Consider the following 26,097-nt stretch of genomic DNA (forward strand, 5'->3'; position numbering starts at 1 on the left):
TTTAACTCCAGTCACACAGGGGAGAAAAAACTGTTTTCACAGCATGCATTTAGAATCTAGTATTTGTTGACCAAGACCTTTTAATAACAATTTCACAATGGAAACATCCAGCCAAAATACACATTTCTGAAAGTGCAATTTTAGATGCTGTGTCCTAGTTAGAGACTCAGTTTTGCTCAGCTTGGAGTGAACTTGCGGGGAACAAACCCATAGAACACATGAGATTATAACAGATGATGCCTGCAAAAAATTATGGTGACATGAAAAATGTTTATGCTAACCACTGTGAATAGTGACATCGTAAATGCAACTTCTGTCTTTGCATTCAGCGGCTTTTACTGAAGGTCCAAATCTCTGAGTCAGGACTGATGCAAAACCACAATGTGGTGCTAGGGCCATTGTACTGCTGGACGTATTGCCTATCATGTGACATTTGAAACTGAAGTCCTGGGCATGCATGGCACTGAAAGCACTATTGCACTTTTTATAAAGGTAAGTCTGTTACCACTAGGATGGTGACTAAATTCCAGCTGGAAAATTCTTCCTGCCTTCCCTAAGTCTACCTGCATTTTCAAGCGGGTATGGGATTCTTCTTCACTTCCTCCCTAAATTACACGGTAATACGTGCTATAAAACAGCTGCCAAGTTCCACCCCAGAGTTGGCTGCATTTCAGCAGTAGATGTACATACAGTTTATAGTTGTCCTGTCAGGCCCTTTTGAATAAGAGGCGCTATCTAAAGATATAAATACTAACCCACTGAAGACGAAAAGGCTGCCAGCCTAGAAACAACACTCTGCAACTAGTCTGAGAGCACCGTTAAAGATCTCAAAGTGCTTTACAGAGCTACACAGTAGTACAATGGACACCACACATGGACTGTCAACAAGGAAAGTGAATTCCAAGTTTCCAGCACCAGGATTTCAATGGTTATTTGCAAGTTTTCTAAACCCCTGAATTGGTATCAGCCATATACAATACTTACCAATAAGTACCAGCCCCCTGTGATGTCAGCTCCATGCCATCCACGGAGTTGTAGCTGTCATCATCCATGATCTTGGAAAGCCCAAAATCTGTGATCTTTATCTCTCCACATGCTGTACCATTGACTAGAAGAATGTTACCTAAAAGGGAAAACAGCTTTTTAGAGACTTATTTATTACGGAAAGAGGGGAGGGAAAAGCAGCACCAGAACTGCAGTGTAGTACACGGGGTATTAAATTATGGACACACCATACCAAGGCACCATGACCTGCAAAAAGCAGCCAGCTAAATCAGCCTTTAGGCTGGAGAAGATGTTTGAGTACTCAATGAAGTCCTCCTGAGAGGAATCCTGGCCCCTACAACACACCAAGTGCCTGCACCTACGCTCCCCATCCTGAAATGGGTCTCTGACCTCCCATCTGCCTCCCTATTTTTGGCTTTTTGAATGCCAACACAAGGCAGACTGGTTGAGTTGGGAAGGCAGGTCAGGGAAAGGAGAGTGGATAACAGACATGCATATATACACAGCTGTGACTCATTCCATCCAGAAGTCCTAATTTGCCTTGGCTTCTTAGCAGCTAGAAATTCTCTCCTCTGTGATATAGTGCCCTCTAGTGGTTTCCAACACCATGGCAAAATAGTCAGTCCATTTAAGGCCAGATCCATTTAAGAATCAGCTATTTCTACAGATTAAATGAAACAGCAGCACATAACTTTCTAACAGATTAAGCTGTATAATTTCCCTCGAAGCTGTTAACTTTTGAAGCAGCAGAATTACACAATGGCTACAGATCAGCTATGATTTCAACAAATTTTAGGGAGAGCCCTGCAGCGTGTTCACACAAACACTAGTAAACAGTGGTTTGGGAAGAATAAGAACAGAAACAGGGCAACAAAATACAAATTGGTGCAACTGTGCCATCTACTGAATCAGTACAATAAACCACACCAGATCTAGGATATACAATGCCAGTGAACTGTCGTCGGTACAGAAAACAAAGTGCTTGGATTTTACTGGAGTAAAAAAAAAAAAAAGTGTTGCCCAGCATATGCCAACCCTTAATGGATAAGGCAAGCCAGGAAGGTCTGATCTCTCAGCTGCATGGTCTATGAGATAGGAACTGTCTGACAACATTTGGGAAAGACACTTCTGATTTTCTGGGCACTGGTGAGTCTGGAAGGTCACACTTCCGACAGCACTATCTGAGCTCTATGGATTGCTATGAGGACCCATAAAAGCAACAAATGAGCAAGTTTTTCCAAGTTAGTTTTTGGTGCCATTTACTGAGCATCACAAGGAAGAGAACAAGAGCAAGAAATGTGCTGGCCATCTATATGAAGGAAGATGCAGCACAGGAAAGCAAAGGCCAAGCAGGTCACAGAAACCAAGTGCTGACACATGATGGCACAAGGGCTTGCCCAGAACAGGAAGGCTTCTTTCTGGAATTTTACTTCCTCTTAATGCTGCAACTCCAGGAGCCAATACCCATTTACAGAGCGAAACCAAGCATTTCAGTCCCTTCTATGCTGCAAGCTAAGCACCCAGGTTTTGGAATGGGTACCAACAGACCTGGCTGTGGCCAATTGGAACTGTTCCCTGGTGGCCTAGAGAGGTTGCTAACAAGAGGTAAGAGGGTAAACACATGCCATTCTGCTTCATAACATACCTGGTTTAAGGTCATAGTGTATGATGGGCGGTTTGATTTCATTTAAGTATTTTAAAGCATTCACAATCTGCATGATAATGGATCGTGCCTCTTTTTCGGACATTAACTTGTGCTGTTTCAGGTAGAAATCCAGATCATTTCCCTCACAGTATTCTAACACTGTACAAAACCTGAAAAGCAAGAGAACACACACCAAAATTAAGTCCCCTGAGAGAAACACTAATATTTTGTATTTCCTCCCATGTAAAGCTCCTCAACTAAGTCATTCCCTGTCAAACTCGTACATATTTAGATGCCTCCATCACAGACTTACAAGAAACAGGTTTAGATCTACATACAGCCATACCTGAAATCTACTTTTATCAGAGCAAAACTGATTTCCAGGCAAAGCAACATGAATGCATTAAAAATAGCTAGTCTTCTTGTACATGTGTTTTCATTATGGACGCCCCCTGTAGCACCTCACTTGGGCACAGGATTGTGCTAGAACTAAGATCAGCTGAATAATGGGTATAAGAACACAGGAACATAAAATGCCATAACCGATTAGACTAATGGTGTGTCTAGGCTACTGTCAGAGACAGGATATAGCACTAAACCTTCAGAGAAGGCGTAATAAACCCCATAACTGACAACTACACAACCATCTGCCCATAGGGCTACACAAGACCTAACTGATAGGCCTTAACTTGGTCAGTTAGCGCATGACAAACTGGGGTTCCCTGCTGCAGTGCACTATAAGTTTGTTAATGTCTTTTGCATACTACTGTTTCAGAGAGCACTGAAAAACTTCTTGTGTGCAGCAGCAGGGTCCCTGTGGACAATTCAAGCACAGCAGGCTGGAGTGCTGTAGCCTTGCACTCAAGCTTGCTGTGCACAGTGTAGCCATACAGACACGCTCTTTGTGGCTGGATTATTCCCTGAAGCATGAGGGTCCCTTATACACTTTTATCCCCTATGATGCAATTGTGGGTGTTCATTATCCATATAAATGGATAATCCTTTTCTGACTCCTAAGCTCATGTTCAAATGATACTCAGTGGTGACAAGATCCACTGTGTAAAGTACTGATCCACCCTGACTGCAGGATCACTAAGCTTTGCTGGAAAGCTTTTGACTAAACACTTTGTGGGGAACTTGGCAAATGCAGTGCAAAGGCACATCACTTACGAGTCAGTATCCAGCGAGAAGTAGTCATAGAGTTTAACTATTCGAGGATGATCCAGTTCTTTGTGAATTCTGTACTCTCTACACGCATGTCTGAAAGGCAAGACTCTGGGCATTAGCAACAGAGATTTTACTTTGGGTTCCACATTAAGCGCTTTAGATATAATGATCTTGGCACAGCTCTCAGTGTTCCACATTCACACGGAAAATTATTCTTACAATTCAGAAACTATTAAATATTCTTGGAAACCAGGCGGTACAGTTTTTTGAAAGCACACTCCCAATGTGTCTCTGGGGAGTTGGGAATGATCTTAGGGCTTTTCGTCTCTGCATGAGTGAGGCCACATCATTATATAGAGGAGACAGCCCCTTATTAAGGGGAAAGAAAACTTACAGCACCACTGTTGGTCCAGACTTTAACAATGCACTGATTTTGCAAGCATCCACTCACTTTTCTTGCTCATTTCAGACATTTCTGAGGTGATACTAACAAGGTGGGAGGAAGTGGCTTCACTTTTGCAGCAAACAGTGAGGAAGGAGAGAAGAATTCATAGTTTCACAGATTCTACGGCCAGAAGGGATCACTGTGATTATCTAGTATGACCTCCTGTATAACACAGGTCAGAAAACTTCCCCAACATAATTCCGAGAGCAAATCTTTTAGAAAAATACACAGTATTGGTTTAAAAATGGTCAGTGACTAAGAAACCACCACCTCCTTGGTAAATTTTCCAGTGGTTGATTATTCTCACTTTTTAAAATTTACTCCTTATTTCCAGTCCAAATTTGTCTAGCTTCAACTTCCAAGGACTGGATCATGTTATATTTTCCTCTGCTAGACTGAAGAGCCCATTATTAAATCTTTGTTCCTCAGGTAGATACTTACAGACTAATCAAGTCACCTCTTAACCTTCTCTTAGTTAAACTAAATAACATTCTGGGCTCCTTGAGTCTATCACTATAAGGGATGTTTTCCAATCTTTTAATCATTCTCGTGGCTCTTCTCTGAACCCTCTCCAATTTATCAGTGTCCTTCTAGAATTATGGACACAAGACCTGGACACAGTTTTCTGCAGTGGTTGCACCAGTGCCAAATATAGAAGTAAAATAACCTCTCTATTCCTACTTGAGATTCCCATTTCTGCATCCCAGGATCATATTAGTGCTTTTGGCCCCAGCAACACATTGAGAGCTCACGTTCAGTTGATTATCCATCAGTATCCCCAAATCTTTTTCAGAATCACTGCTTCCCAGGATAGAGTCCCCCATCCTCAAAGTATGGTCTACATTCTTTGCTCCTAGATGTACACCTTTACATTTAGCTGCATTAAAATACATATTCTAGTCAGTATCAATAGATAGGAACCAATTCTCAGGCCAAGATGGGGAAAAAAAACAGCAATGCATTGTTCTGGTTTCTCGACTTTACAGTACCACTTACTTGTGATAATTCTCTTTTTTCTCATCTCTCCAGTTTTTATTTAACTGGTGAATTTTCACAGCTACGTATCTCTGTTCCGTTAAATCAAATGCCTGCAAAGAAAAAGCAAGTATCAATAGAGTTGTAATTTCAAATTAATACTGCAAATGTGAACAAGAGATTCCACACTAGTGTCCCAATGCAAAGCAAAGAATAGTTGGCAATATGCTATCAACTACTCTAAATACAATTTAAGAATCTGTCCTTCAATTCACCTGCCAATAAGGGAGCCCATTATTGTAAGACAATTGGTGATTCTGGAACACTACTGAGTGCGCCAATCATTTCAGACAAGCCAAACAGCCAGGAGAGAGTAACAAGCTTTACTTGATTTGAACTGGCAAGGAAGGCTCTCTGCCATGGTACCTTGAGCCACCAAAGTCACTTGTACTTAATTTAAAAAAAAATAAATGCATAGGACATATATTGGTTTAATACACATTACTAGATGTTATATCTCCAGGTCAAAGTTGTTTCAATCCATTTGTGGTTGGAGAGCCAAATGGTTCAGCTGCATAGCTCATGCTGAAATTTTTCACCCCTTCGGATCTTAAAGAGCATCCTAGCACACACAAATTTTGGAATTACGCTGCTGGGTCAATGCAGTGTTCCATCTAATCCAGGATCCTGTCTTTGAGCCAGGTGTTTTGGAGCACAGTGCAAGACATCTCATTTTATGCGGGTGTGGGATAATCGTGCCGCCCACCCAATCTTGTTCTAACCCCTAATGTTAGAGATTACCCTAAATCCTGAAACATGAAGTTCAATATCCTTTTTCAAACTTAATACTATGGCTCTAGATAGTCTAGTTATTCATAGAAGTGCCTAATACCTGAGTTTATAGAATTATATTTTAGTCTAGTCAATTTGATTCTAATATTAGCCTATGAACTACAGAGCACATATGGGATGCTTGGGGAAAACAGATGCTTTCAATTTATTTAAAATTAATCTCAATCTCTCCAATTAGCAACATGGCCTAGTCTAAGTATCATAGGTCTTGATCTTGCAAAACAACATCATGTAAATAATCCATACCCATGTGACTAAGGACTGTTTGTTCAGTATGTCAGTGGTAGAATACAAACACTTCCTAGACTTAAAAAAATGAAGGCTGTGCCATATATGCCTGGAAGTTATTTTCCTTTCATTTACAATAATGTGTCAGATGTAAAGCACTACTCTGCCACTGCAATGTAGCCATTTCAAATATAACTTTTTAAAGTAGACTTCTAACACTTGTTTACGTCTCAAGAGGTATTTCATGTCATTCTCCTAGTCATACCAGTGTGACGTTCCCAACAAATGCATGTTTCAATAAAATCTTGTGGAGAACAGAAACTAAATATCAGGACTGCTGTCTAAATCAAAGTCAGATGCGACATGTATTTCTACATTCCTTCCCCCACAACTACATACACTCGCCATTTGAGAGAACAAATGTCAGATTTCGCTTACTGAGTATTTCTGTGCATACTCAAAATACAACACAACAGACTAATTCTTCAAACTTACCTTATATACCTCACTGAAGCCTCCTCTACCCAAAAGATGTAGCAAAAGATATCTGTCATTTAGCGTTGGATGGTCTTTAAATCTGGAGAGGACAATTTAACATTGACAACGGTAATGCCATCTACTAGTAAGTCACAGCTATTATACAGCTCAGAGAGGACACTTCATATTAAGCCTCAAAAAGGTGGTTATTTATGTCCAGTTTTCAAACGGCTGGATAATCATTTATCAAGGACACTGCAAAAGCTTCCAAAATCATTTGTGAAGTATTAAATCCTACACATTTGACACGCAAATGCTTTTAAGTCAGCACAGTACTGTATCTCTCAGTGGGTGGCAGGATATTAAAAGCAGAATTAAGCATGGTGCATTCCCATTACCAAACAAATATCCTAAGAGAATTTAGCGTTCCTTGAGAAGTTACCATTTGATGCCTATTCTCTCCCCTACATGCCTCCCAGCGCTTACTGTGAATTATCTTCATTGTGTATCCTTTTCAATTCCCTGATATGTAGATTTCTAACTCTCTCTAGTCGTTCCAACTCCGCCTGGATCTCTGCTTCTTCCTGTATGAAAAATGACGACAAACAGTTCAAGACATTGGGTAGTTGGTTTCACCTGATTTATGGACACATTAACTGGAATTTAATGGTACATGACTGGTTTGGTAGAATGAAAACTGTGATTATAGCCAACTTCAACATAACAAGTAGGAGGGGGAAACTATTGGGCTGTTTTGCTTGTGACTATGCATCCAAACTACAGATAGGAGTTGGTACAAATTCCTCCCCTTTCCCGCAGCCACTGTGTTAATTATGTTTTCCTCAGTTCCAGCAGTTAGGAACACACTGATTAAATGATACGCTTTCAGTGAAAACAAAAAAAGTATCCTAGAATTGTATAGGAAGATTAAACAGCAGGTAATTCTGAAAGTTTGAAGTGTCTCATGTAGAAGCTAATAAGTATCACTGATGATAAAAACAGCCAAGACCCTTCTAAAAGTTATACAGTTACAACTCTGTTCCAGAATCTGTGTATCTTAAGCAGCATCTTGATCTCTGTTCAGATTTATAAAAAGCCCAGTGGTTTCCAGAAGAGCCACAGAAAACAAAAATGTCTCCAGGAAGTGGGAGGATGTGGGCTACCCAAAGCTTTGGCTTTCCATGCTGCACGTAGTTTTAACTTCACCCCTGAAAGGACGGGAGATTCTAAGTAGTTGATTCTTCCCTTTTACGCAGACCGTTGAATCAGTGTACATAAGCTTTTACTGACAGCTTCCACCAGGTTTCAATTTATACGTGGATTATCACATTAGACTCCACTCCTTTTCAACTTGTATTCTATTTTCACTGATTAAAAACGACCCAGTTCCCAAAAGTGGAGGAGGGTAAGCACAGCCTCAGACAATGAGACAATCCTAGAGCATTACTTCATTTTCTGTAAAGGTCAAGTTCTAAATGGATTCTTCTGTTCTGGGCTACACGTTACACTGACAATAAGTGGATCTGTGATTTCCTCCATTGGTAGGAATGGAGGTAGCTACAGGATAAATATAGCTTGAGCTCATGTCACCTACCCTAGCCTTGCCCAAAGTAGATTAAGAGGACATGGAGTGGTTTACATGCAATTGGCCCTGTACACACTGTAATACCCATCAGCGCAAGCAGCAGTGGAAGCAATGCTGGGTAAAAGAAAACCGAGTAGTGTAGGCAAGGCTTTCACATTCAGGATGCGATTGGTAAAAGCAGGATTCAGATACTGGCCAGTGAAAACACTGAAGGCCAAATGACCCGTCTGTCTTACTCTCCAAGGGACAGAAAAGCTACTCTCTTTGAAGCCAGATGCTACAAAAGGAGCTTCCTCAAACCAAAGCAAGTAACTCCACCCCATCCCTATTTTAGTGTTAAGGCAATCTGACCGGGTCAGGAAACTGAAAAGATGATTGAGAAAATATCCTTTCTAGCTTTTGCTGAAGTTGTACCGGTCAAAGTTTTCTGAGCTGCTCTAATAAAAGACTCTAGTGACTAACGAGTTAATAAGGAAGCAAACAATTACCTATAAATAAGTTTGTTTGCAGAGAGAGCTCTGATGCCAACGAGAAGGAAAAATGTATGATTTTATAACTGGAGTATTATTATTCTGAGTTATCAAAGAGTGCTGAATAGATTTGTCTAGAGTGCTACACAGGAGACCGATTGCTTGTTGTGGCAAAAATATAGAGTCACACTTGGTGGCGGGGAATAGTAGGGGTATAAATATCGTAACTTTAGTTAAAGAAGTCATGGCACCCAATATTTTAATTCATAGGCTTTGTCATGAGAAAAAGACATATTTCTATTATAAATTAGACAATGGTTTAAAGAGCTTTTAAAAAAATCCACACTTTTCTCCACTGGGCTCCAGTAAGCTGGCTAGCCCATACATATTCCCTGCCCCCTATGCTGGACATATGCAGTGCTCTGTAGTGGGCTGGCTGGGGTGACATATAAGGGTCTCATTTAAAAACCCTACAGATCATGGAGGTTATAGCTATGACAAACATACAGCCTTAGTAGGAAGCTATGAACACCTCTCTCCTTGACACTATTGCCCTGGGAAATACAGTAAGAACGCGTCTCTGTCAGACAAGTTACAGTGGCCTGGATACACACAAGGAGTTAGGTGGTGTGCTGCTGAACCTCATGATGCCAACTTTTAGGTGCCAGGAAAAATCAGTGTGATTCACAAAGCCTGAATTAAGCACCTAGGTTCCCTACGCAGCGAATGGCAAGAGAGACAGACCCCTCAGAATGGGATTCACAAAAGCCAGCATGCCAGGCAGGGAGCTGCCTGAACTAGCCAAGAGGAGATGCCAGGAAGAGGGGTGTAGCCTACGCCTTGCTCCTCTCAGGGAGATGGGCATCTAAATCCAGGCTGCAGAGGGGCACCTACCTCTGCTAGATATTCACTCTTTGGAGTCTGGGACTTGTGCAGTTTTGCAAGAAGCCAGAGGAGGAGCACTTGCCTGGGATGCAGATAAGGTGGATGTCCTCATCAAACCCTCTCCCCATTCCCAGCAGAAATGGGGAAATTCAACCTGCATCTTCCGTGTCCCAGGAAGTGCTTTCAACACTGGGCTAAAAGTTGTAAGGTGGGAACCACCACCTCCTCCTCCTGGTAGATTCTGAATGGGACCTGATCCGGAAGGTGGACTCTGAGTCTGCCCAGTAGATTGGGTTCAGCATGCCACTTTGGTGGCTGAGCGCCTATCACACTAGGGATAAGGTGGGATATGCACATTCAGACGCCTAGAGCAGCAGTCCCCAAACTTTTGAGGGTCACATCCCACTTACCCCTGATCTGTGCCTTTCCTGGGCCAGGAGCGGGGCCGCGGCTCTGCGGACGGGGACGACACAGCCAGGGGTAAGGGAGCCGAGACTGGAGCCGCAGTTGGGGGTGCGTCTTGGAATGGGGCCATGGCCAGCATGGCCCAAGAGCAGAGCTGCTCCAAGGCTGGGGGTGGGGAGGGACTGGGTGGCGCTCCCTCCCTCCCCTGTGGGGACTGTCTCAGGCCCACTGCGCCCTCCTGGATTTTCCTCCACACCCCCGTAGGGGGGCACCCCACATACGCTGGGGACCTCAGGCCTAGAGGGAGACAGCAGTATATGTGCCCAGAGGCAAGAACACAGGCACCTGGGAAATTTTACTCTGAAAATGTAGTGAATTTAGGAGTCTACAGGGTTCAGCAAGAGTTTTGTGCTTCGCTGTGGAGCCAAAACTGGGATTTATGTGCCTGTCTCCTTTTTTGCATTCGGGCCAATAACTCTTACACAAAGATAGCTACCACTACTGTTCATATGTAGCTGGCCCAGTGCCTCTTACAGCTATTTCAGTAATGAGTTCTTTACCTTTTTAAGATGACCTAATCGGAGTTTGAAGATTTCCTCCTGTTCATGATATTCAGCTAACGTTAACCTGTGTACACAAAAGAACAGCGTCACACACATATCCAACACATTTGTAAGCACAGTCTTGGTTACAGTTTCAAGAAGCCAGGCTGGTTTAAACAGGACTGCCCGAGGGAGAGAGAATAAGCTTCAATGCAGCCAACTTACCATGGCACTGGTAAATAAAGTTCCATTCTAGTGCAATTCCTGTCCAGTAGATGGACTTTTTTCAGCGTACCATGCCACACACACCCATTTAATAATCTGGTCAGCAATAGGAAGGAGCATCGCATGTTGTATCCTTCAGCAACTGACAGATTGTTTGAAATTTGTATAGCACATTCTGCAGTCTCTCTCGTACTGAAGATAGTGCTCAAGTCTTGACATGCTGTAACAGAGCACTGTGCATGTCTGACATCTATTTCACGGTACATATTTAATTTACTAAGGTTTACTCCTAACAAAGAAAACCAAGAGGAGATTCTGTAAATATTGAACATTGCGTCAGAAACCTTCACTTTTTGAATGTTCAGATTTGTTTTATTTCTGAAATTTAACTGTTTTGCATTTTTATTTATTTTTTTAAAAACCTATTGAATCAGATCTCATTACAAATCTACAGAGAACTACCTCTGGGATGCTATATTACGTGACTTTCAAACTCTTCAGAATCCCACTGACTGTTGTGTAGAAAGCACACTACCACTTGTAGTTGTCAATGTTAGACCCACAAGATTGATATGACGGGTGAGGGGGGCAGGAATACATAGCTTTAATTCTCTCCTCCTCTTATTCCCCGACAGAAGCCTCAACTCTCTCCCAACTTCTAGCCACTCCTCAGCTCCACAATGTTATGCTTCTCACTTCCCTAGCAACTCAGTACCACGCTGAATGTTAGAAGGCAGCTCCACTCTCTGAGCTTCATGCTGCTAAACAGACATCTCTGTGCAGAACAGCTCTGGGCTCTCTGCCACATCTTGCCCATCTCTAGCTTCTTCTGTTCCTGTACCCCTCCTGGCATGCTAGAGACTGCCTGACATAGCAGCGGGACAGGCAAGGCAATTGCAGGATGGTGTGTAGCAGCCTAGAAGGACCTTATAAATCCCAACCTGCCCTCCTCCACAAACATTTCCTACAACAATGGCTAGCCCTTAAAACATAAGAGCCAGGATTACTCAATGTCCTAGTTAATATACTTGCTCCTCAAATGGATGTCTCTTAGTGGTAGCTATAATTCAGCTACAGTTGAACAGCAAGTATAATTGGAATTTGCCTGCTTTACCGTTGTCTGAACAAGCATTTAGTCCAATATTCAGGATGTAAGTTCTCCTTGTAAATCCCCCTTACTGCAAAAGATCACTACATTCCAAATTAACAATCTATCTGTACTAAAAACAAATACAACCAATACCATCAATGTTTACACAGGGACTCAGAACAAAAAGTCGCGTGGCATATTGGTAGTTCTTCCTTGGAGAACAGATTACAACACAAGCTCTCAAGAAACAAGCTGACCTGCATTTAAATCAGATCCAATTAATCCAGACTGTTCTGTAATCTCAAACTGACTTGGCTTTAAAGAAGCCTTCCCAGATTGAACACTGTTTTCAGCAAGCTTTGACAACTGGTTGCTATTGTAGGATTTGGTGTACCTGAATAACTGAATAAACCAAAATGTGGGTTGTGTGTAAGAGACACACACAGACAGGGTGAAAGTGAAAATCTATCCATTTTAGACAAGCAATAGAATGGCCATCATTGGATTAGTATGTCCAGAAATAGCTACATGCTCACTTCTAGTATTTTAAAAAAGCCAAGGAGGCTGGAAAATAAACACTGTCCTATTTAATATAAACACACTTGAAATACACGACTTCCATTGTAGCTGAGGGCTCTGTGACAGCCCGAGCTATGCTACGAACACACCGGACCACAAAAACCCCTACAAATTCAGCTTCCTGCCTTAAATTACAGTCTTGTCCCTGTTTACATTATAGATGCCTATTTTCAGGCAGTGACTGAATTTCATAACTACTCTTGGGTAAATCTTGGCTCAACGCTCCTATCACAGGAGGACCTCTCTTCCCTTTTAAGACACCCTAACCAAGATGGTACATCTGTGCTCAAAACCCCCAGACTGAGTTCCACATGATTAGGGCGGGAATTTTAAGGATCCCAAAGGATTTAGGGCCCAACTCCCGCTGAATCTGGATGACATTTACAATGCACTAGGGTGGCCTTTTTAAAGCACTGAAAATGGCTATTTTTTCAGAGAAGGGATTTGGGAAACACTCAATGATTATTACTGATGATTGAAGGAAAATCTTATTTATTCCAAGGCCAGAAGAGATCACTGAGACCATTTGTCTCACAAAGGCCAGAGAACCTTCCCAAAGTAATTCTTAGAGCAGATCTTTTAGAGAAACATCCCATCACAATTTAAAAGTTGCCAGTGATGTAGAATCCACCATGATCTTTGAAATGGTTTGCAGGGAAAACCCCGAACTTTCAGCCTACAGAGCTACACTGTCAGCCAGAAATTGCATGTCTGGGGAAGCCCAAGGAAATACAGTAAGATTAATAACTTGCTGCAATAGCGAGGATTTATTTTTGCGAAGTATTTTGAGGTTGAAAAGCATGTGAAGGGAATTTTACACGATTGACAACGCTACTTTAAGAGGAGATGATGTGCACAACTCTATCAAAATACTATTTCAACGGTGGAGAAATTTAAATACAAACTAAAAGAATCACCTACAAGTAAACATTTTGAGTTAGAAAGTATGAAAATATTACACACTTATTGTGTAGAGCAAAAGTGCCCCCCCGCCCCCAGCCTAAATACAACCGGGGTGCCCAAAATGCAGCTCGCATAGTCTCCTACCCCATTCTCCACTTATCAGATGGGTGGAGGGGGAAGAGCTCGGAGTTTTTGCCCTCCGGCAGGACGGTGGGGCTAGGGGCTTCTGCCCAGCGGGGGGTGGAGTGGTGTCTAGGAGCTTCAGCCCAGTGGGAGGCACCTGACGAGGCTCAGGTTTTCAGCCCTGCTCTTGCTGAAGCTCCAAGCCCTGGCAAGTGGCTCCTGTGGGACTGAAGCCCCTAGCCCCACCACTCTGCCACAGGGCAGAAGCACTGAGCCCTTGCAGGTGCACCCAGCTCTCAAACTTCTTAGGATTATTGCACGTGGCTCAGACGGTCAGTAAGCTTGGCCACTGCCGACATATACCCATAATATAATTAGCTACCAGGCAACTGCTTTTAAAATCAAACATACGTTCATACTATGCTGACACATACTGATAAAACAACATTACAAATTCTGATGGCCCCACTGCAGCAAAGTTTATGAGAACAGTGGGGGAAGCTTACGTATCTCTTACAGACTGCAATGCCTAAACCCCAGGGGAAAGGTTAGTGGAATATTAACTTCAGCCCTGAACTGCCTCCAACTCCATACACTGCAGCGAGAGCTTCAATGTTGGTTAATATCAGGGTTTGTTTCCATTAGAACCAAAGGTTACAATATAACGAATTAGTAAAAATCCAGCTTATCCTGATTATACCAATTGCTCTGCCCATTCAAAAGCAAAGTTTTCGGAGGCTAATGAACTCCATCCTGACCAAATGTGCCTGGTGCCAGCCAACTTAACAAGATTTCTCCAGCAACTGTGCTAACCACTAAAAAGTCACCCTAAATTTGAAGAATATCGGTGCTATTCACGAGGCTGACAAACAGCAGATATATCTGGACATACATAACTTTTAGATAATGTTTTCACCTCTTAGTTCAGAGAGCCAAGAACATTAAGTGCAGGTCTACACTACAGCAGGGATCCATGCTCTGAGATCCATCCACCGATAGTTGATTTAGCGGGTCTAGTAAAGACCCGCGAAATCGACTGCAGATAGCTCTCCAGTCAACCCTTGTACTCTACCTCCAAGGAGAAGAGAAAGGTAAGTCAACAGATTTTCTCCCATGACCCCCCGCAGTGTAGATCCCATGGTAACTCGACCTAAGGTATGTCGACTCCAGCTACATTATTTACGTAGCTGGAGTTGCGTAGCGTAGGTTGACTACCGCAGTAGTGTAGACATAGCCTAAGATTCTGCATCAGGCACAAAACACACCTGATTAAAATTCTTGCCCCTTCCAAGCATCAGGCCTGGTCTTACTAGCCATACATTCTAAGTGGCAAATCTTCTAGAGCAGGGGTCAGCAACCTTTCAGAAGTGCTGTGCCGAGTCTTCATTTATTCACTCTAATGTAAGGTTTCGCATGCTGGTAATACATTCTAACGTTTTTAGAAGGTCTCTTTCTATAAGTCTATATTATATAACTAAACTATTGTATGTAAAGTAAACAAGGTTTTCAAAATGTTTAAGAAGCGTCATTTAAAATGAAATTAAAATGCTGATTCTTACGCCGCTGGCCTGCTCAGCTTGCTGCCAGTCTGGGGTTCTGTTCACCTAGGCCGGCAGCAGGCTGAGTAGGGGCTGTGGTTGGACTTCAGACTGGGGGGGGTGTCAGTGTGTGTGTGGGGGGGGTGGGGTCAGGGCAAAGGATGGGGCTGTGGGGATACAGGGAAGAATCCTGAGTGTGTGTGGGAGGTGCAGGGCAGAAGACTGGGGGTGTGTTGGGGTTGGGGGTTCAGGGCAGAAGGCTTGGGTGTGTGGGAGGTGCAGGGCAGAAGGCTGAGGCTGCTCCCAGCCCCCTGCCTTGAGCCGCTCAGGGCAGGGGGCTGGAAGGGATATGCCCTGCTCCACCCCCTTTCCCAAGGCTCCGTCCCTACCTCGCTCTGTCTCCTCTACGGAGCTGTGTGCACGCTGCCGCTTTTCCCTCGCTCACTTGCTAAGGACAGCAGCTGATTCCGCAGGGAAGAAGAGGGGGTGGGGCAGAAAAGCACCACCCTGGAAGAAGCGGGGTAGGGGGAAGCTTAGCTGCCGCAGACCCAAGCTTCTGCCTCCTGCCCCTGCAGGGGAAAGCGGTCGGCGGGGGGGCTGGAACCGCAGCTGGCAGTTGCGTGCCACTCAAAATCAGCTCGCGTGCCATGTTTGGCATGCGTGCCACAGGCTGCCTACCCTTATTCTAGATGAAGTGGGAAAGAGCCATGAACATTCTCTTGTCCCCTCAAGTTTACAGTTGCAAGCTGTGAAAAGTCTTTATTCTTCAAGATTTTAAAATAATCATGTACAGGCATTCAGTCTGCACTTCCAGACCCCAGTGTGTGTGCTGATACATACTGGTGTTACTGGAAAGTATATAGCAACTGACATGTGTGACATAAGCCAAAGTTAATGGTTTCGGATTTATCTTTGCTACGGAAGCCCTCTATTTGCCCAAAGCACAGGTGACACGTTCCACTATAATTCAACCGGACAACACGCATCAACCATGAAACAGGAAGTACCATTCGTGTAAGTGAGGAGACTTCTCTCCATGGCTCATTTAGTTCTTTGACATCTTTATCTTGAGTGCCAAAAAGCAGTGGCAGCTTTTGTTACATGGGCACACTCTGAAATAGAAACTGAAAAGGCCGAAGGGCCCTGGGCTCTCATCAGCTCCACCAAGTCATGCAATCCCCACACAGCAGTTTTAGCAACATGAAATATAGAAAGCCATTCAAAATGATGATCCTGGTTTACTGTATTTAGGGGACATTTACATGGGACCCTGAGTGCGGAATGGACCTTTCTAGGAACCAAGGAGAAGGACTGAATGAGTAAAGAGAGGAAAGGAATAGAAGAGCACGAGATGAAAGGAACTCCAAAGAAGAAGAGGGGAGATAGAAACATGGCAGGAATGAAGAGAAGTCTGGGAGTAGTGGCAGGGAGATGGAACAGCTGGCTCAGAAGCTTGGGCTACAGGGGATGGAGCCTTTCACCATTAGGTCAGCAGTATGTATGCTGTCTTGGTTAATGGTGGCCAAGTGCTTCATGGAAGCCCCAGATAGTCAACTGAACTGAGTGCTCGTCTACCCAAACGTTTAGATTGTGGCAAGCTACCCCAAACTAGCCTGCAGCAAACTAACTGTCCATGTGGACCCTGCTGACATGATTTAACAGTTAATACACTTTAACTAGTTCTGTTTCAAGGACTAGATCACAGAACACTAAGTAACTGTTAATGCACGTCAGCAAGGTGCACATGGACAGTTAGCGTGTGGAGGGCTAGTGCACAGTGGATTCATACCCCAGCTTGCGGCATACTAAACGCTGGTGTAGATAAGCCATTAGTTTACTTCCTAGTGGGTAGGTTTCCTTAACACAAGAGATCCAACACACTTGGTAATTGACCGCCTTGGTAGCGTCAGCAGAAGAGACAAAGAGGAAATGGGCTTGGAGACTGAACTCCACCCCCAGCATCCTCGGAGACAATCCTGGCTTGGAAGAAGGACCAACACCTACTGGGGAGGCAGGGAAGCCTGGACTCACCACTATCCATGCTAAATTGTTCTGGAGAAAAATAGCTTCAGTCTCCAGAAGGGTCAAGATGGCACGTTTGGAGAGCAATAAATTCATTGAAAACATCTTGGGCACAAGAGAAAAGATTCAGTAACTGGAGAAGAGAGCATGATCTTTCCCCTCCCCACCAGTGGAATTAGCTGATGTTGGTAAGTGCTTTGGAGATAGAAAGGACTGGACTGCTTTAAGTGGAGAATCTTTCCCCAATACATCTGATGATTTATTTGGAAATCCTCAAAAGAAATCCCAATGGGATAAATACTCCTAACCCATATACCATTTCTTTACTGGGAGGTGTGACATGCCCAGTTGTGTTGGAATCTGGAGAGAGTATTTGATAAATCTGATTGGAAAATTTCAGCAAAGAACAAAATATTTGCACCATTTATTCTCTCAAGTCTGCGGCTAGATACAGATGCAGCTGCAATGCTTAAAAAAATACTGCTTGCACATGAAAAAAGAAAATTCTACTCTCCAAACTTGCTATGAGCAACATTGATCCCTATTTCATGCCAATGGAAAATATTTAGGGCTGCAGCCACAAGTTCCTGAATACTAGATTTACTCTATAATTATTATTATTATTTTTTTAATACAAGGAATGTCTATGAGATAAACAGTAAAGCTTAGAAGTGAGTGCAGTATTCCATTTCCCAGAAGATATCTATATCCTATAAAAACATTGCTGCTCTGGAATGTCCCAATACAAAGCCATGTCACATACGTTTCGTTTTCTGCTCCATTGGTCTTGTTCTTTCGCTGTTTCTGCTCGTTGCTTGCTGGAGGGGTCTGTCCCATGGCAGGTGGCTTCCGTTTCGCTAACATCTTTCGTTGTCTTTCTATCTCCTCCCGTTGGGAATTTATCCTCTCCTGTTGCCTTGGGGAGAGGGAGTGGGGTGGGCCAAGAAAGGGGCAGACAGACTATAAAAATACAAGTAATGGAAACAGATGACTAATTACATTTCCCGCCCCCCGATTAGCAAAATGATTTTCAAATCACTTACTCCTAGGATGAGTAAATCAAAGTGTTTTAACACAAAGTATGGAAAGACATGCCAACTGTGGGAGGGAGGTGTCAAATCCTTCAGCTTGATAAAGGTTAGTCACAATTTATAGAGCAAAGGAGTCTTCATTCGCTGAAATATGAGAAACCCTCCAACAGATTAAATCCTGTGCCCAAATCATCATAATATTCATGCAAGTGATGATCTCTTTACTAGTGAAGAGTTGAGACCATCTTAAAGAAAACCCAGGAATGAACCATGATTTATGGTTGGCTTTGTCACTCACTTAAGCCACTCACTCTTCACAGGTCTCTAAAAAGATCTATTCTAGACTAACACTGAAGTCCAGCACAGCCTGCTAAGTGAATCCTCTACTGCAAGGTTATGGTCATGTGATCCCTAGCTCTTAAAGGCAACTTCTTAAAGCAACTCAATCTTTTTTCACTCCCATCAATGATGGGCCATATTCTTGCAGAAGAAAGCTATTATTAAAACTGCTTGTCATTTTAATTTAAAACACGGGGTAAAATTTTGAAAAGAACCAAAATGACTTGGGAGATGAAGTTCCATCAGCTTTCAATTACACTCTGGCAGTTAAGTCACAAAATGGGAGTTAGAGATTGCAGGTAAAACTTTCAAAAGCACCTCTAGTTTCACGTCTCTTGCAGCAAAAGCAAAGAAGGACTTCTTCCCTTAAAGGAGACTCTAAAGTCCCGACCATCTGTGCACTGCTTGATGAAATGGGTTCCCATGTCGGACTAGAAAGAAGTGACTCAGTCTCAGGGGATTGTGCATGCTCTTGTCTTTGCATGCTTGTAAATAAAACACTACTTTATGTGAGATTTATTTGCATGCAAGTCTCACTTAATGGCCTGGGCAGGCAGGCATTTACAGGGTACTTCTGTTGATGAGTTGTGTAAAAGGGTTTTGTCATTTCCATTTCCTGGGTTATGCAGGTCCTTTCTCTCTCTGGACATTGTTGCCAGAAAAAAAGTTAAGTATTGCGGATTTTCTCTTTTAGAAAACTTCTTTAAAATAATACACACAGCCTGTTGCGACCAACCATAACGCATGCAGTTGTGAAAATCCATCTAAATATCCAAGATGTAAGCAGACTGAAGTCAGAATCAGGATAGGATTCCTGCTCTCCTCCTCAGTCCTATTCCCCCTGCCCCAGCATTGCACAGTTGGCCAGGTGCACTGAGAATGGTTTTGCCTTCTTCCCTTCTCTGATGCTTCAGAGGAGGGAAGGAGATAAGATCGCCATGGCCAGGTAGCTGTCAATCTGGGACAGGAGAATATGGGAGGCTCTCTCTCCCCAAGAGGAAACAGGTGTGAACTCTACTGCCATTAGATCTTCTACAGGTTTAGCTGCTCTCAAAGAATTTATTTTATAAAACAAATCTGTTTTCACTACAGATGTGCACTGCTGTCAAATATATACCATCAGTTAAGATAGGCTTAAAAGGAGCAATTCAGAGCAATTCAGTTTTGGCCTAAAACTTAGGTGTTTGTGTGAAAAAAAAGAAGTTTTTAAACAAAACCTGAGTCCAAGAGAAAGTCTCCACTATTTGTTAAAGAACGCATACACAATTCCCCTGTAGTGCTTGCAACCAAAACAGTGCTGAAGAAAGAACCAGAAGTGAGACTAACTTCATGGATGTTCCAAGATATGAGAGTTGCAAAGAGAGTTAAAAGTAAGTTTTAATCAAGTTTCACTTCTAACTGAAGGCACAGGTAATAATTAGCACTATATAATTTAAGTTGTGTCTCTTTAACTCATTCAATCTTTATGTTTTCTGTATTTCAAATGGGTGTAAGACAGAGGCCGTGACTGTGGCCTTTTTTGTAAGAGGCAGCATTAGCCCAGTGTCCTGGCCACACCAACTCTGGTAATTAGATTCTGACTCCTTCCAGTAAAAACTCTATTCTTTGCTGTCTGGCCTAAAAATGTTGTCTATTGTTTGTGCATTGTCAAATAGTAGCTCAGTTTCAATTTAAAGGGTGGTACAGAGCACCACATATAGCTCACATATTAGTCAAAAGTGCTTTGGATGAGAGGCACAAGAGATGGATTTTCTTTTGTGCCTCATGAGAAAGACAAGGATGCTTCTACTCTTACTTGATGAGGTTCTGAAAAGCGTAGCCATCTGTCCACTGCTCAGTGAATGAGGCCCCATGCCGGACTGTAGTGAAGTGACCCAGTCTCAGTCGATCCTGCATGCTCTTATCTCTGCATGCCATCTTTTCCTGTTTTGACTGAGGGAAGACAAGACCGAAATGTTGGATCAGCAGCCACCAATGATCAATTTTGAGCTGAAAGTTATGCAGTATTTAAATACTCTATTCTTAGCCAACTCTTAATATTGCCATCAACAAGGATAAAGATGAACTGGCAAAGCTCAGTTAGTGATGCTTGCACAGAACCTGTTCACACAACATTCAGCTCCACCTAGTTACAAATCGCTCACTTTCACAGACAGGAGGTCATGTCCAATTAAGACTAATCAGTGCTGCAGTTAAAGCAATTCAAACAAGTTTTCAGCACTCCCACAATATTTCCCCCAATACCTGCACACAGCAGATGTAAATGGTTTAAACACTTAAAAAATTTTTGTTTAAAAGAGTAAATTAGAAACATTAACTGTAATAAAGTCTTCAAACACTGAAGCAGGCTGAAAGCCGGTAAGCAATAACCTAGTATTTTTATAGTGAGCTTTCATCAATAGGACTCAAACTGCTTTACAAAGACATTTGCCATTTTACAGCTGGAAACAGACAGAAGTTAAATGATTTTCCCTAAGTCACAAAGCACATCTGACCCCTGGCATGTCCTAGCCCCCATTTACTGGGCCATGGGCCTTCTTGTGTAGTCTCCTCCAATACTCTTGCATTGCTAGGTATAAATTAGCATCTGTGATCCTATGTGACAAGTGAATTATAAGATGCGACAAATCGGACTATTCTGCTCAGCATCCACTCGTCTGGTTTCCTTCTGAGGTTGACAAAAGTAACTAAGCCAAAAGGCTCTGCACTCTGAAAACCATCACCCATTACCGTTTCAGAGAAATGATTCAAAACGCACGGCTCTAATTCTGTATTTCAAATGGCTACAAGTTTCATCCATTCTGAAGAGCAAGTTTCCAGAGTTCAGGACATGCATGACAGAGTGACTGTTTTCCAAAGGTGAGTGCCTCTGGATACAGAGGCTTGGAAAGCTAGCAGCTAACCTTTTCTATAAGGAGCTTCTTGCTCATTGTCACACATCTATTCAACCGTTCCTTGTATTTCTCCAGCATCTTCTGCTGTTCATCAATCTGCCGTCTCAAATCACAGTTGGCCTAAAAAAAAGTACATGAGGTCAGCGAAAACAAGATATGAACTTTCCACTTTCAAGGCTGCCCTGAAAAAGCCAAGCCACGTATAATCTTGAAAGTTACTCTACTCAGCTGGCTCCAGGGAACAGGGCAGAGAAACGCAAATTAGCAGCCAACTTGTTGTCAAGATAAAAGACCAAGTGAATCCACTCTCTATGGTACTTATCTGGTCCCCGTTACCAGAGTATCTGAGCACCTCACAATCTTTAATGTAATCTCACCACACTCCAGGAGGTAGGAAAGTGCTATTATCCTATTTCACAGGTCAGGAATTGAGGCAGAGACACACTTAGGGCATGGCTACACTAGAGTTTACAGCGGTGCAGCTGCATCACTGCAACATCTCTAATGTAGCCGCTCTAAGTCGATGAGAGAGAGCTCTCCCGTCAGCTTAGCTATTGCCACTTGTGGGGGCTGGTGTAATTATGTCCACACCAGCGCTTATATCTGTGTAACTTGTGTCACTCAGGGGGGTGATTTATTCACCCTCCCCCACAAGCAACATAATTTATGCTGACATAAGCTGTAGTGTAGACATAGCCTAAGTAACTTGCCCAAAATCACATGGGAAGTCTACAGCACAGCAGTGAACTGAAGTAGTGTCTCAAGTCCCAGGCTAGCACAGTAATCACTGGACTATCTTTCTTCTCTAGTGAACACTGACGGGAAGCAACAAGATGACTTCCTTAGCACTTTCAGCTGTAGGATTACTCTCTGGCACAGCTGGTCAGCCCTGCTATAGACTCTCTGGAAACTGGGATGTTTTTCAAGAAACACGTTTCACGTTTGCATCAGTGTTTCCTTTGTAGGCTAGAAGAGGACATATCTAAAAACAGAAAAATCTATCATTTGGCATTCAGTTAAGCCTCGAGTGGTGTAGGCCTCAAAAAAGATTTTAGGAGTTATTCTTGAGGTCATTAGGAAACAGAATTATTTGTCATCCTGGTTGGAAAGTGTTCCACAAAATCTTTCATGTTTTTGACCATGCCATAAAAAGCATCTCTCTTTTACATACATATTCTCCTAGATACGGAGGCCAGACACACAAGTATAGTCTTTCAAAATAAGGGCCTTAGCGTGGTCAGAAACAAGTTTTTTTATGAAATGTTTTCATTACAGAAGCATCTGGAATAAGAGGAAAAGTTCAGTTTGGCTTTCTACTCCTTGACTCTTGCTTTCTTCTGGTAGACAGCATGCCTACATGTCCGAGAGGTCCTCTAGGTAGGGTTCCCTGCCCCACAGCATATTTTCTAATGCTTTATATGCTTTCTAATTTAGAGGATAGTTTCCATCACTTCCTTGGATTCAAGTGAAATCTACTAGATCTCATCATTTAGACTGAAACCGTTCATTCAGAAGTTCCTTTACTTACAAATAATGAGACAGAATAGCTGTACTCATCAGACCAGACTGAATGCTACACTTGTTATCTCTACATATACTGGAAAGACTCCCCATAGCTTCTACCCCAAGAACCACCCTTCTCAGCCTAACCAATTTGCCAATTATCCTTTGAAAAGGTATTCATGTTACCTCCTTCTCTAAGAGCGTCAGTTTCTCCAAATGTAGTACAGAAAATTCTGATTTGTGCATGTGTTCTACTCTTGGAATACCAGGATGTTCCAAAAAGCAGGTTTTATAAGAGCCTTTCCATGTTCACACTTACTCTTAATAAGTCATCTATCCTCCCCTCCTTCTTCTCCAGGTCAGAGTTTTTATTGTTTTCTAGTGCAGATATTTTTTCCATTGTGAGGTCAGACTGCAGAGACAAACATCACAAATCAAAGTCAGAAGAAAATAGGTAATATTTCAGTTACAGAAAGCTTGCTACATATTCGTCTCTGGCCATCTGTCATGGTTCGCAATAGTTTATTCTAGAAAGCAGGGCTTTGCGCATTCTAGAACTCTGGATTCTATTTTCACTCTTCTCCTTCTACTAGGGTGCACACCTGCAGCATAAAGGTCAGACGATATGAGCAGACGAGTGTTAGACAATTTGGCCAAGGGGAATACGGAAATCGCAGTGGCATTTGAAGAGCTGCAAAAGCCCCACCTTCTGCTGTAAATATAGATTCCTGTATTGCATTCCTGAATTTTGTTTCATGCCCTTAAGGCCTCTGGCTTTCAGTGTTCTCCCAGACAGTAACAACACAGCTAGCATGAGGGGAGGCTTAAAACGCACAGCCTCTAAGTCATGATTTCAAATGTATTTTAGTTCCAAGCTAAAATTTCAGTAGACAGAGTAAGACTGCGCACCTTGAAGATCTCAGATTGGCTATCACATACCCACACTATTCATTAGACAGGACGCTAGTCTTCACACAGCCCTATGATGGCCTTGTGGGGGAGTGTTACATCTGACGTTTATTTTCCATTTGTATGCTCTCATTTTAAATAAGCTCCTTTGAACTGAACTGTTCCCTTTTAATAGCAGAAACAGACAAGTCTTTGTTTCTGAAAACTTATGTATTTGAATGCCTGTAACAAATAGGAATTAGGGGTACAGTGGGGAAGAACAGCCCATACCATTTGGCGGTTGTTTCTTAGACTCAGACTTTAGGGCCAGAAGGAACCATCATCATCTAGTCCAGTGGTTCTCAACCTATTTACCATTGTGGGCTGCATCCAATATACTACTTGTGTGGTCCTGAGGCTGTCACATGGGGCACTGCTCTGTGCTGATTAGGCTGCAAGCAGCCCACAGGTGAAGACCCACTGATCTAGTCTCACCTCGGCCACAGAACTTCACCCACCCACGCCAGCAATAGGGCCCTAACCTCTGGCTGAACTCCTGAAGACTTCAGATCTTGATTTAAAGACATCAAGTTACAGAGAATCCACCATTTACTCTACTTTAACCCAGCAAGTGACCCACACTGCATAGGAAAGAAAAAAAAATCCCACAAGATCTCTGCCAATCTGACCTGGGGAAAAATTCCTTCCTGACCCCAAATATGAAAATCAGTTAGACCCTGAGTATGTCTTATCAGGTCTCAAAATGTTCTAAAGAGCAAGTAATTGCCATCAGCAGTTAGGTACATAAGTATCCGTTTTACAGAGAGAAACGGAAGCACAAAGAGGTCATGGGACTCGTTCAAGGTGACAACAGGGTGGCAGAATCACAAATAGATCCAATAGTCCAAACTCAGTCCTCTGATGAAGCCAGTAGGTTGCCACCTACCAAGACTCACGTCTTGGTTCTCTCCTCCAGTGCCGAAACTGCACCAAACGTAAAGCTTAGATGTAAGGGGGCAATGTGCTTTACAGTTCATTGGCCTGTACCTGCGTCTGTTTGTGCTGGACGGAAATCTGTTTTTGGGAGGTGCAGGAATGCTCTGTGTTCCCTGATCCCGTAGAAGAGGGGCTGCCTTGCTGGGCCTGCAACAGAAAGCCAGCATAATTATATACTACCAGGTATTAACGTGACTGCAATTCTTCATACAAACACACACTTCTCATTTTATATGGAAAATGCTTTCTGGTCTCAACACCATGTTCAGATAAATCCATTTAAAAAGCGCTTCAGAGGTTCGGGCTATCAAAAGGAAAACCGATCCTTTTCAGAAAACCCAGCTCAATCTGTTAAGACTTTCAGTGTTGCCAACTCTCATGATTTTGCTATAAGTCTCACATTAATTATTGTTTTCCTTAAAGCTCCAACTCCTGGAGTCAGGTGGATGTGCAACGATTTCAACCTTCATTCTTTAAGAAAAAGTTTCTAGTCCCAGTGGCTGTGGAGAAAGCTTCAAAATGACCACACACCCCGCCACGGCTCAAAAAGCAGAACGCAAATAAACACAAAATCAATTATTTTTTACATAATCTCGTGATTTTAAAGCCAATCTCATGATTTTTCAAGAGCCTGACACGATTTTTGAACATTTGGTGTTGACAATACTGTACAAAATACAATGTTTCTATTAACTTTACTATAACTTCAGTAACATTTCATCAAGGTTCTCAGCTGTCTTTATGCAGTGTTGTTGTAGCCATATTGGTCCCAGGAAATTAGAGACACAAGGTGGGTGAGGTAATATCTTTTATTGGACCTACTGCTTTTGGTGAGAGAGGCAAGCTTCCGAGTTTACACAGAGCTCTTCTTCAGGTCTGGGAAATGTACTCAAGAGCGTCACAGCTAAGTACAAGGTGGAATAAATTGTTTAGCACAAGCAGTTAACACATTTCAAGGCATCATTCAAAGTGAACTGGCCCATCAACACCTCTCCATCATAGTGGAAGGAAAGAAAAAAAAAAAAAAGCTAGGAGTGGTTCATCTTTTGAAGGTATTGTGCAGGTTTCCTTTGAGGATGAGAAGAGGTCAGATGTAGAGTTATCGCTTTGTGCTGTGTTCACCCACAGGTCTTTTATCATTTTTCTGTGAAAGGTCATTTGAGTGCAGTAGTTGTCTCCTTTCATCCACTGTTGTTATTGGGGCATTCAGTTCATTAGTACACCACATCTGATAGCTATGTGTAGAATCCATGGATCCTGAAAGGTGTTCTGTGGGGAGTGTTGA

General features: G+C 42.7%; 1 protein-coding gene across 3 annotated transcripts in view; it reads right to left on the reverse strand.

Moving 5' to 3' along the window:
- The window catches only part of TLK2 (tousled like kinase 2), a 54,994-nt gene that overhangs the window by 6,892 nt on the left and 22,005 nt on the right, over nucleotides 1–26,097 (reverse strand). For all 3 annotated transcript variants that reach the window (XM_032805471.2, XM_032805474.2, XM_032805473.2), the window contains 12 exons: nucleotides 24,864–24,959; nucleotides 23,248–23,340; nucleotides 21,435–21,545; nucleotides 20,327–20,463; nucleotides 17,925–18,077; nucleotides 10,700–10,766; nucleotides 7,281–7,378; nucleotides 6,813–6,894; nucleotides 5,259–5,350; nucleotides 3,821–3,910; nucleotides 2,651–2,820; nucleotides 985–1,123 (listed from right to left, as the gene is read on the reverse strand). In XM_032805471.2, the coding sequence (XP_032661362.1) occupies nucleotides 985–1,123; nucleotides 2,651–2,820; nucleotides 3,821–3,910; nucleotides 5,259–5,350; nucleotides 6,813–6,894; nucleotides 7,281–7,378; nucleotides 10,700–10,766; nucleotides 17,925–18,077; nucleotides 20,327–20,463; nucleotides 21,435–21,545; nucleotides 23,248–23,340; nucleotides 24,864–24,959 (1,328 nt within the window). The remainder of the gene's footprint in view (nucleotides 1–984; nucleotides 1,124–2,650; nucleotides 2,821–3,820; nucleotides 3,911–5,258; nucleotides 5,351–6,812; nucleotides 6,895–7,280; nucleotides 7,379–10,699; nucleotides 10,767–17,924; nucleotides 18,078–20,326; nucleotides 20,464–21,434; nucleotides 21,546–23,247; nucleotides 23,341–24,863; nucleotides 24,960–26,097) is intronic.

Source organism: Chelonoidis abingdonii, chromosome 21 (genome assembly GCF_003597395.2).
Source record: "Chelonoidis abingdonii isolate Lonesome George chromosome 21, CheloAbing_2.0, whole genome shotgun sequence".
Lineage (NCBI taxonomy): Eukaryota > Metazoa > Chordata > Testudines > Testudinidae > Chelonoidis > Chelonoidis abingdonii.